The sequence below is a fragment of the Etheostoma cragini genome, chromosome 11, assembly GCF_013103735.1.
Source record: "Etheostoma cragini isolate CJK2018 chromosome 11, CSU_Ecrag_1.0, whole genome shotgun sequence".
In the NCBI taxonomy this organism is placed as follows: Eukaryota; Metazoa; Chordata; class Actinopteri; order Perciformes; family Percidae; genus Etheostoma; species Etheostoma cragini.
Window position 1 is genome coordinate 7,132,636 of NC_048417.1, and position 12,264 is coordinate 7,144,899.

At 38.9% G+C, this 12,264-nt stretch overlaps 1 protein-coding gene across 1 annotated transcript in view; it reads right to left on the reverse strand.

Annotated features, from left to right (window-relative positions):
• rnf17 (ring finger protein 17) overlaps positions 1-11,717 on the reverse strand; it is a 31,247-nt gene extending 19,530 nt beyond the window's left edge. The window contains exons 1-12 of the mRNA XM_034886458.1: positions 11,517-11,717; positions 10,795-10,907; positions 6,758-6,855; positions 6,516-6,597; positions 5,492-5,581; positions 5,250-5,353; positions 4,906-5,065; positions 4,631-4,707; positions 4,413-4,487; positions 2,141-2,433; positions 1,910-1,999; positions 1,074-1,232 (exon numbers count right to left, since the gene is read on the reverse strand). Coding sequence (XP_034742349.1) covers positions 1,074-1,232; positions 1,910-1,999; positions 2,141-2,433; positions 4,413-4,487; positions 4,631-4,707; positions 4,906-5,065; positions 5,250-5,353; positions 5,492-5,581; positions 6,516-6,597; positions 6,758-6,855; positions 10,795-10,907; positions 11,517-11,586 — 1,411 coding nt within the window. The 5' untranslated portion in view covers positions 11,587-11,717. The remainder of the gene's footprint in view (positions 1-1,073; positions 1,233-1,909; positions 2,000-2,140; positions 2,434-4,412; positions 4,488-4,630; positions 4,708-4,905; positions 5,066-5,249; positions 5,354-5,491; positions 5,582-6,515; positions 6,598-6,757; positions 6,856-10,794; positions 10,908-11,516) is intronic.
• Between the last annotated feature and the right edge of the window lie 547 nt (positions 11,718-12,264).

The following is a 12,264-nucleotide window of genomic DNA, read 5'->3' on the forward strand; positions in this document are numbered from 1 at the left end:
ACACACACACACACACACACACACACACCCCCCTTGTGTGGAAATAAAAAAAATAAAAGAAAATAAAAAAGAACCAAAAACAAACAAAACAACAAAAACAAATCACACTGATCATAAAAAATAAAAAGTTAAAAAAAGAAAGTTATATTGAGTATGGAAACTCTTGTTCATTACATTTTACTTCATAATTGCAACAGCATGTGTTGTATTCATTGTTGCAAAACGTTTTGTATATAGGTCTAGTTTGTTTGTTACCATGACAACACCATTGATCTGAAGCTTGATGCTGTCATGTAAATAGTTTTCAAATCAGCAATAAATATAACAATATTTGATCAACTCATATCAATTGCATGCTTAAATAACATACCGGTTAAAGCCCCTAACATTTCAAGAGAACCCGACCCACTTCCTGGTTCAATCTGACCACTTCCGGGTTAGGCCACGCCCAGTCCGAGTACGGATCTGGATACAGATAATTCATGTGGTAAACAGATACAGATAATGCTGTACTCGCTCATCCCTAGTAATAAGTATAACAATAACTAACTAACTACACACACACACAGTCTGTGTTGCTTATTTCCGACAACGGCAGCTGCTGCGCTGCAGAGCAGACTGTTGCTGAATCCTCTAAAGTAAAACACAGTCAAACTTTACACAGTTTAACGTTAGCTGTCAGCATTTTAACCGTGTTTAATCCAGCTGCTAGCTAAAGGTAGGCTAACGTTACCAGCTGTAGAGTGTAGTGTGAAGTCAGGCACCAAAATTTTCCTTCTTATTCTGCCTCATTACTAAGGTTTACGTCGGCACCAATGCCCTATTGGCACCGCCTTTCGGTACCCAACCTTGCAATCTCAATATTATTAGATGGGAAAGTCTAACATAATGAACACAAATGAGTTGAATACTGGTATCTCTTCATCCATTATCATGGAGAGAATTTTGTTGTTGTTGTTGTTGTTGTTATAAGGCAAACCCTCCAATTCACTTAACTAGAGATTTTTAAAGTTAATGCACATTGGCCAACTAACTAAAAATCATCATAATAACACGCGCATTCACACACGCACCGGTCTCCACCGTGTGACTAGAAGTGAAGTATGAACTGCGTTCATTGCAGAAGGATTGGATCTTCTTAGATAGGATCTCACTGTCCTTCTTCTCGGCCAAGTAGCGGACGTAGAAGTGATTTGGATTCACAATGTGGGTAACAACCACCCACTGTGTGCCTAGAAGAGAGGACCAAGAACAATCAGTAAGGGAGGATATGTAGTGGGGGTAAGAGAAATCAAGGGAATAGGGAGAGATACAAGAGATAAGGCATGATAAAATACAAAAATGTAGCGGATAGGATTACATTACACTGGAATTGTACCTTCAACATTTTTTTGCGAAAATCAGTTAAAAAGGGAGAGAAGCAGGATGCACGGAAGATGCAAAGGAATAAGAAAGAAAAAGAATGGAAGCAGGAGAAGGGACTTGAGACGGGATGAAGAAAAGAAAAAATAAAGACTGTAAGGCAAGAGAATAACATTTGACATTGTTTCCAGGTTGGATGAGAGACAAGAAGGATGAGAGTGAGAGAAGGGGCAGAGGAAAAAAAGTTTCATAACCTGTAAAAACGTCTTGTAGTCGCGTTAAAATAGTCTAATCAATGTTTTGGTAGAGTTGGTTTTAACACCTGATGTAACCATTACGGGAATATGCACTGAAACCACAGTTGTGACCGCTTTATCTGCATTTCCCTGACTCCCTGAACAAGCTGAAGAGGCTAGAGATTAACGGTATGAAAATGTAACTTCACGGTTATAATGTGGGTTGTCTCTGGGAAATATTGTACTGACTCAAAGAGGTACAACATCAATATCGTAAATAACTATATTATAACTCAGTTGACTCTCCATACCATTTCTCTTATTGCTCAACATCAGATTTTTTCTTCCCTTGTGGCTTCTCCAATTATCATTAGCCAGCTCAGGGCTAGTGGGTGGGAGAGCTACAGAAAGAAACAAAGCATTTAGTAAAAATGTATTAAAGCTTCTCTTCTGCCTCTATCATAAGCGATTTAATGTTATGATTGAATCTGACATTATTTAAATCAAAGTCAAACAGGAACACATGACAAAGTCAAACACACCGTTCTCTTGTTCATTGATTATAAGCTCCTCAACAATAACATCGGGAGTTTCATGATCTGAGAACGTGTTGTGGCGAGAAAGGTTGGGCCAGTGACGAGGTGTAGGGCTTGGAGTGGAGCCTTGCAACAACACATTGTTAGCTCCCGCGCACTCCTGCTCCTGGGTTTGTGGGGTGGGGAACTTTTTGCAACTGGGTAAGATACAGTTTTTATTACTGCCCTTTGCACGTTGCCTGGGGGACTTTCTGTTGAAGTTGCCATCCTGGACATCTGTGGGTGGAGACTCTGACAAGCTAAAAAGGGAACAGCAAGAGGACTTGGTTTAAAAACACAGATGTCACATGAGTTAACAGTCACATAACAAAAGAAGAATGTAACTTAAAAATATGATGCAAATTAACTCAACAGCTTATAGCTGCAGATGCTAAACCAGGGTGGCAACACGTATAAACAAGTTACATTTACGACTTTTTAAGACTTTTTAATACTAATTCTAAATGAAATTTAAGACCAAACTTACGATAGAAATACAAAGTGGAAATATACAGTAATCTTTCCAAGTAAACACAAAATTAACATTATGGTAAAATGACAATTGGTTGAGTTTAATTGACTTAATGTGTGTAACGCATGTGTATTTGGGTCCCATGAACAAGTGAAATAACATCAAGTGAAATAACATCAAGTGAATATAAAAAAAAAAACTGTTTCTTTTGAACAAAAAAATAAATAATTGCCAATTCCAGCTGCTTTTAAAATGCAAAGACTTTTATATGATTTGTGTGCTTGTGTGTAACAGACGCAGAGAGAGAGAGACTCAGATGGATGGGTTGCAGCTTGTGGGGGATTTATCATGGACAGAGAGTAGACAGCAGTGTGTAAGAGTGTTTTGCGGTGTGGGAATGTGTGTGCGTGTGTGTGTGTATGTGTGTTTTCATGTCTCCATGTGACCAATTTTTGTTCAAGTTTTGATGTCTACTACTGAGCTTTTGTGAATATACTTGGAAAACAATTCATATTCTAGAATAAACAAAACAGTGACTTGGCACTTGAGAAAGCTCTTATCAATTTATAACAATACGCGCACATTCAAGTCCAGTCTTTTGCTTTTCTGGTTCAGTATTCTCGTTGAACATAATTACAAATGCACCGCATTTTTGGACTTCTGTGATGACCTATTTTTTATATAAAAAATTTAGGCACGTATCTTGTCTCGTCTTTTCCACAGGTAAATGACAGTACAAGCCTCGAATCTTGAAACATTACTTGGAACACTTCTTCCGTCCCATCATTTGACTTGTATGAATTGCAGCTTGTCACGATCCTCAGCTCATCACCTCTGCTCGGAGTGTTGGCGTAGAGCATTAAATTGCTCGCTAGCGTTGTAGCGTTGACATTGTTGCTAGCGGTGGAGAAGAAACTAGCAATGGCGGATTGCTGGCGTGCCTTTACGTAGTCTGTGTTTTTTGCTTTGTACGTGCGATTCCACTGCTCTGATCCCCATTGTCCAAAGTTTGAAAATCTTCCGAGACATAACGCAGTTTGCTTCATAAGCATTTTCAAGCACCGACCTTAACCAAGAATACTCGTTGTTTTCAAGCCATTTGTCACTGAACTTGCATTTCCCCATGTTTCTAGACGGCTATCAACAATTGCTGTATTACCTGTATGCTGCGAAATTACAAATCCTGCAAAATTACAAATCTCACTGACTACGGCCACGCCAACACCCGGCCACAAAGCAGCTTGATTAGTTGGCTTTAAGCATTTGACCTGGAGTGGTTAAGGTTAGAATAGCCAATTGTTCAGGGGATAGGACATGTACAAATGGGCTTATGTTACTGCGAAAACGCAGCGCAAAGCCTACTGGGAAAAAAATATTGACAACAGATTGCCAGCATTTTCGCCGTGACATGACACAAACATATTTAAGACCTATCCAATCTGAATTTAAAGACAATTTAATACATTTAAGGCCTTATTTTAGGAATTGTGATTTAAGACTTTTTAAGGACACCTTGTAAACTGAAAGAGCTGAGCCAATTACAGGAGAGGCCCCCACTTGTATTGTTAAATACTAGTAACAGATTGGGTAAAAAAAAACAAGGGCGCCCCCTAACACAAAAAGCAGCATACAATACAAAAGACATTTGAAACTTTGCCAAAATTGTGATGTCACACAACATTATCTCAGTTGATCTAAGACGTTATCAAACCTTTAATTACATTAAAAACTAACACACCAAACAATATTTAATATTCATGGACTCACTTCTTTGGGTTGGTGACTTCCATCTTCAGAGACAATGACAGACTCTGGTTCTCACATTCTGACAAGAAAACACAGCTGGAACACAAAACGCACAAATACAGAAATACATTTTTATAACTGTTCGTTTGTGTCATGAATATACTGTTGCAGTGGTGAAATAACACATAAGGTCTAAGATAAAATACTGCAAACAAATAAACAGGCTAATTATGACAAACCTCATTCCGGAATCCATAGTAATGCATTTGATATCGAATGACTTGTTATCCACAGGAGAATGCAACGTCTCCAGAACCTGTAACCCACACACAAGCAGCATAATAAAAATACAAACACAATACATTTTATTCATTTTGCTTGCTTACTTATTTCTTTTCGGAAGAAATTGTTGGAAAATATACAGCTGCAGCCAGAGTTTTATAGTACCTGATTGTCTATTGTGTGCTTATTTGAAAGTATCTGTTGGGATGTAAATGAACATAACATTTCATACCTTATCTAGAGAACAGTACTGCTCCAGGAAGGGGACACGGCGTACTTCTCTGGCCATTTTCATGGCAATATCCAGGGCCTTCATCCTCTCCTGGACACAGCCTACCTGTGCTTGGCTGGTGGAGAATTGTTCCTCCAGTTTTTGCAGCTGCTCATTTCCCCTGTTGACAAAGAAATTGCATACATCAAGATAAATGTGGCTTTACAGACTTTCTTCAGAAAACCTTGGAACTAGTCTGAAACTATCCTGTATTTTCAAGACAAAAAAAAAGACCTATATCGAATGTGCACAGGTATTATATCAATAAATAGATTTGTCCTGTAGGGCAAAGTTTATATCCATACCACTTTTGAACAGCATGTAAAGCCTTGTCTGCAGCTTGCTTGATCTCAATCTCCAACCGTGCTCTCTCTCTCTTCGACTTTTCTGCCAGGCCAGTCATCAGAGACTGCAGAGATGAAACACAGGCATCGAACACTGCAGCATATCACAGAAAATGTAAAAAAAGAAACAAAATAAAAATAACAAAAGAGTCTAAAATCAAGATTTTTCAAAGTGTGTGTTTTTTATCCGGTGCAGCTTTCACCTCATGGATGTGTTCCAGAAGGGCATAATTTTCTGCAGCTTGGACCAACGCCTCATCCACCGCCTTCTCAATGTCCTTAATATCAGCTGGCTGAATTAAACATAACATCACATACATAAATACCCATTTTATATCTGAATAATTTATTTTACCACAACCCTTAACTGCATCCTCCTGTCCAATTCACTGAGGTTAACGTAAGGGCAAATGACAAATTTATGTCAATTTTATTACTAATTATAATGCCAATGCTCAAAGTATAATATGAGATTAAGTAACAACTTGAGATCTGATCTGAAGCATTTTGTAACACTAATACACCTCAGTCAGCCATTGATATATTATCTATTCACAGAGTATCCCAGGCAACCTTTTCTTGAGCTACATCCTCCAAAGTACCCAAGGTATTCCCAGGTTATATAAATATTTCAGTGCGTATCAGATATGCCCCAGGGGTGCCTCACCCAGTTGGACATATTCAGAATATCTCAAAAGATAGTCCCTCAAGGAGAAATCTCTACGCACCTCAGTGGGCAACATTTAATATACCATTAGATTTTCTCAAGTTATACCCAGGCATGATTAGCCACATTATCTGTAATTATTCTGTCAGAACTAAAAACCTTTGACAATAAGTGAGGAGTTGCACATACATCTACAAGTAAATTAATCCAAAAGATCTGGCAAAATTGATTGGTTTAGTCCCTGTGCCGATCAATTCTGGTCATCCCCCTCTAGGGCTGTGCTTGTACTTTTGTCCAGTATCTCACTCCCAACCCAAGAGGACAATTTACTTTTTTCCTCTCAGACTTGCAAGTACTGTTTTTATCCCAAACTTGTGAGACTAATGAATTTTAATGCCAGCTCACATGACTGATAAAAATCCATGTCTTAAGGAATAGGAGTAATGGTGCAGTGCTGTGAAGTTTGAAATATGCCAACAGGCAGTTTAACCATTAACATTAGAGGCTGACATAACAACTTTTAATCCCCAACAGCAACTCCTGTGTTCACCTAAACATACCTGCTCCACATGCTTGGTATTGGCGTTAACGTCTGTGGATGGTGATAATTTGTTCCTTTTACGATTCTTTAATCTCTCACACCTTCAGGAGTTCACAACATCAAAGCAATTACCAAAGTTAAGACACATATACTTTTGAAGATCCATTATACAGTCTGATGACACAATAATGAGGCTAAACATTTCTCAAACTACAGGTGTCAGTGGTGTGGCTCATCTTAACAGTGAACATGGCATTTTACCTTTTCATCTTGTTCATTTTAGAAGTGTAGATGAGGCCAATGATTCTGCTATCTTCCTGCAGGCCAAACACCCCACCTTCAGGAAGGTTTGACTCAACCTGTGGAGAGTGAGCTTTGTTTGTCATCCCACCACATGAATATTTGCAGCCTGGAACTTGATGCATAGCAAATCACAAATTCAACGGGTAATCCAATAACTGCATCTCTCTAATAAATAGATAAACCTCTGTATATGTGCCAACGTTATGTGACGGAGGTGCTGATCGCCGAGGGGAGGCAAGAAAATAAAAACTTTTGTTTGGAGGTTTGTCATCTCAGATAAGCAGTAAAGGAAAATGCCTAGAGTGGCAAATGATGACTGGGCAGTGAATTCACCGAACCATGGCAGAAATTTAAAAAGAAAAAGTCTAACGTGGAAGTGGAAATCAAATCAATAGTGGCAGCGCCACACCAGATACAGAACAACATGCATCAGTGTCAGTCCAAATTACGCGCAATAAGCAGCTTGAACTCACTGATGTAACGCCATTCATTTTGTCAGGTTTAGTAGGCTACGTGAAACTAAGTGCAGCGCGTGGGAGATCTGACTCAGAGGAGGAGAGGTTAGTGAGGCCAGCGTCTCCATGGCAGGTGACAGTGCGCACGGATCCGCTGCGCCATGCACGGATGAAATAATGAAATAGAAAATACAGTAACAGATGTGTGCAGAATCAAGAAAGTGAAGACGGCCCAGTGTTTGGTGGACCGGGATCAATCAGGGTTTGTTTCTGGGGAAATGGACCCATGCGTCCCGCCTCCTGTACACTATAGATGTCTGAGCCTCCGCTAAACTACAGACTCACAGACGCTATTGCATTTTTCAGTGCCTATCTTTTTTTGTTGCGATGAGTTAGATATTTCATCCATGGGAAAGACTGAGGATGACTGAAAAATATTTCCTAAATGGATTTTTCATTTACTTCCCTTCCTCATGTTTAACAGAGGTAAAGTAGCCTGGAAATTGAATTATTAGGGTAGTGTTATTAGTATTATCCACATAAAGGACAACATTTTTATAGAATATCAGCAAATATAATTATTTTTTTTCATAGATAATGTCACAGATATGCCAGTAGGAGAAGTGGAAGTGTTATTATAAGTGTTATACCAGTGTGTCACATATTTCATTATGTTTTAACAACCGTATACTACAATCCCTGTATGGATTTGATATGATTTTTATCTTTGTTGTTGTTCTGGCTCAGGTTTAATTTTTTGTGAAACATGAAGAAACACAAACAATGAACACCATAGAACTCTCTTTTATCATCCACTTTGATAGTCAGTTATAATGGAAAAAGAACATGAACTACTTTAATGTAGATTTTCTTTAGGGCTTTATTATGTGGTATCGGATCGGTGCATAAACTCTAATACTTCCCGATACCAGCGTTTTAGACAATCTCGGTACATCTCTAATTGTGCTTAGAGGAAACTCAATAAAAGGCATTTTGCACAAGATTGTATAGACACTAGAGCCCAACCGATAAAGGATTTTTCAGGCTGATACCAATACAAATATTTGGTTATTTAAAAATACGATATGCCTAATATATTTAAAAAACAAATCCAGAAACGTGTTACAAAACAAACAGATTTCCCTAACATTAGTTATTTGTAGTTATTTATGAGTTGTTTTTATTTTTTTAATATTCATATATCAGAATAATTCGTCATTATAAAAGATTCAGATGAATGATTTTTTGTTTTTGTTTTATATAAATCGGCCATTGCAAATGCCGATTCCGATGGATTGGGAAATGCCTAATATCGGCCGATTATATCGGCCTGCCGATATATCCGTCAGGCTCTAATAGACACTATATATTGTATTAAATTGCTGTGAGCTGTAAATTCACCGCTTCTTCCTTCTTAAATCAGATTTCACTATACCATCCTCTATGCTCACCCTGGGTCCGGTTGTTTAAGTGTGTTGCTTACTTATAACACTAAGAACATTACCATTGGGAAATACCCCCGCAAATCAAATCCATACTTTAACGTTAACCATCAAGTCACTAAGCCTGTTTGGAAATTAACAACTCATCTGAAGTGTTAAATTTGTTAACCATTTACAACGAGACAGCCCCGCCCCATTAAACGCTGACAGTGGCAAAATCAACATGCAATTTTGTTGACAAAAAAGATAACACTAAAATGAAGTTAAACTCTTTATTTTCATTGCCTTACACTTTTCCTCTGCCCCCTCTGTCGCTCTCTCTCAAGCGACACACTAATTCCGGAGCTGGCTGACTACGTTGTCCTTGTGAGTCCGTCTCTCTACTTGGTGCTGTTCTAGTGGTCGATTAATGCAGATATTTGCTGATTGCTGTCATAACGAGCCAGATGGGTTACATATTGCACACCACCATCAGTTAATGACGCAAATGTCTGTGATTACTCTACATTTTAATTGTGATATTTTGTGAGTAAATTTGAAAATGCAACATTTTCATTCAGGTAAATGTAGTAGTCCAACATGTTTCAATCTGTATACTACATGCAGAGTTTTGTGGTGGAAAAATTAGTGAAATAATTATATCTGGCATGACCAGATATTTTATGCATATTTTAAATAATAGAAAACAACTAAATGGTGGTAGGTAACACATCTTACAGTATGATATATACTGCTTTAATAAAAAATATATTTTTTGACAAGTGACAAGTAGCTTTCACTTGAGACCATATGGAAGATGCAAAAAATGAAAGTTAATGTTGCACTAGTCTGGACATCTTGCCATGCCGACGTTGCAATAAAGGTTGCCTAAATACCGTGTATATAAATTAGATTTCATCTCACTAATTGATGCCGCATTTTGTGTAGAGTTGGACTTGTACACGTTTTAATCCACTTTGTTTAAACGGCAAAGTGGAGAGGCCTCGCTCACCTGTTTGGAGGTGGTTGGTGAATACAGGGCTTAAAGTTAAAAAAAATCCTGAGCCTGAAACTTATTATTTGTACATTTAATAAAAACTTTGCATTGTTTAGCTTGTCATATAGCTAGGCGTCTAAACTCTGGGACAAATCCATTATGTTTGTTTAAATAACGGTTATGCTGATTCCAGACTGACAGCGTTGTCAAGGCAGTTTGGGCTACAGATAGCTTTTACACAGCAACCACCATTTCGCTACAAACTTGCCCACATGCATTGCAGCACAAACACGGTCGGTCAGTGGAGGCGCAGTTAACGTTAACATAGTTAACGTTTTATGGTGTGATTGCGCTTTGTTTCTACGTTTAGAGAGGCATCTCCACAAATTTCATTGGACTGGATTTCGTAAGAGGGAATTGTTACATAAATTGTTACAATTTCATTTAAAACTTATTCAAAAATAAGCGTGTTTATTTAGCATGTTTGTTGTGTCCATATGTGCTTGTTGTGGACTTTTATTTTATTTTATTTTTTAAATGGTGCTTTTTTTGCTCCCCCCCCTCTGGCTCGAATGTCAAACTCTGCTTATGTTGTATACAAGTTAGAAGAAGGCTATACAATGTCACACGTGTTATAGGCTACAACCCAGGGTCTACAAATGGCAAAAAAATAAACTGTGCCCACCTGCACCACGAAGTATACCCTAAGAGTGTTCCAGAGTTCCAGCCAATGACTAACAAGAAGGATTTAGGGGTGGGAGATTAGCCTGCGGAAGCACAGAAGGGAGGGGACGTAATGAGGAAGGGGCAAGCTAGTTTCATTTTGTTTGAAAATACTTTGAGCGTCAACATTGCTTAGAGCAGCTTTAAGTGCTTCGGGGTCTTTCTGTAAGCAATTCTAGGGTACAATGTTCTGGAGAAAGCTGCAAGCAGCACTACATCAGGCCAAGCAATCGGCCCGTTCCAAACAGGCATGTTTTGAACAGGCACCGTTTTAGTTATGAGAAACAAGGAAATACATTAAATTAATTAATGTTGGGAAGCTGTTAAATTTGTCACTTTAGTCAATACTTGAGTTTAGCCACTCTGTAGTTGCAACAGTAAGAATACTCATAGTTTTACCTCACACTCTGGACATCTAATGACACTGTCACATTGAATGGACAGCAGGCAAGATGTGCAGTAGATGTGGGCACATAAAAGCACACGAGGGAGGTTGCCATCAACTTCATCCTCTGAAAAAGAAAAAAGCGAGAAAACATTTTTATATCTAGTATATTTCATGTATGACATGTTAACAGTATTTCAAAGCGGTTCCTGCCACCCGGAGGTTACCGCCGGAAGTTCGGCATTCCGGCGGTAACCTCCATCCATGCACCATGGTGAACTCTTGGTGGAAGAGCAAAATCTGTGCGCATTCACGTGGCAACCGCTTCACCTTTGCCACTTATTCCCCTATTGAAATGACTGAGAAGCGGCGAGTTAGCGAGCACCTTAAAACGACCTTAAGAGCTCCAAAAGCAAACTGAGGTTAGCTAACTAATGTTTACTTTAATTGAATGTGAGCTTACCGCAGACGAATCAACCTCTTGAAACCTTGGGAAATCAAGAAATTGTACTACTGGTTGTTTCTTTCTTGGGTTCAGGTAATTATACTAATGTTAAAACCTTCAAGGCTCTGCCAAAACACCTGCCCGTTAGCAACATTAGCTTATGTTAGCTGCTACCACTGACTTGCTAGGTGGCAGACGAAATGACGTCTTTTAGCAAACTTCGGGCATCGAAAACACGACATAACGGAGCGTAAGAAAAGAACTGTAAGAAAAGGGATGTAAATATCCTACCAGGCAGAATATATGCCTCGCCACACAATGTGCAAGTCACAGCGCTGGGGTTTCCGACTCTGTCCATCATTTCGTCTTCATTTGCGTCTAACGTCCATACAGCAGGGTAGTCTTTGCAAAGGTGTCGAACAGGTCAAACCTCAATTAGAGCGGTGGTGCGGTCGGTTGCACGTCACTACGTAGATGCGCACAGGGACCTTGGATAGAGAGACCATAGACAGTTAAAGAGAAAGACAGGATAGAAAAGAAAGCCAATGCCTTAACTTCGGGGTTTTCGACCGTCTATTGGTCTGTAGACTAAGTAATCACTAATCAGAGTCATAAATATACCCAAAGTAAGTTTTCAGAAAAGAATGTTGCACGTTTTTGTGTGTATTAATCAGGGGGTGTTTACAGTATGAAGTTGATGGCAACCTCCCTTGTGTGCTGAGGTCAGAGAGCCAGCTCCAGCTTGTGGTCCCCAAGACAAGACTTAAAACCCGGGGGGACAGGGCCTTTTCTGTGGTTGGACCTAAACTCTGGAACGCTCTTCCAGAAATTGTCATATTACTGATGAATAAAAAACAAGGTATGCATGTTTGAATGTGTTCATTGTTGTAAAATAAATATCCGTTGACAAATATGACCTACCTGACCCATTGTGTCCAGCCATGATTAGCCCGCATTGTACCAATCAGTGATGGCATTCTATTTACTGAATTGAGGTTTGTACAAAGTTCAGCGTTAATTTATAGGTTACATAAATTAT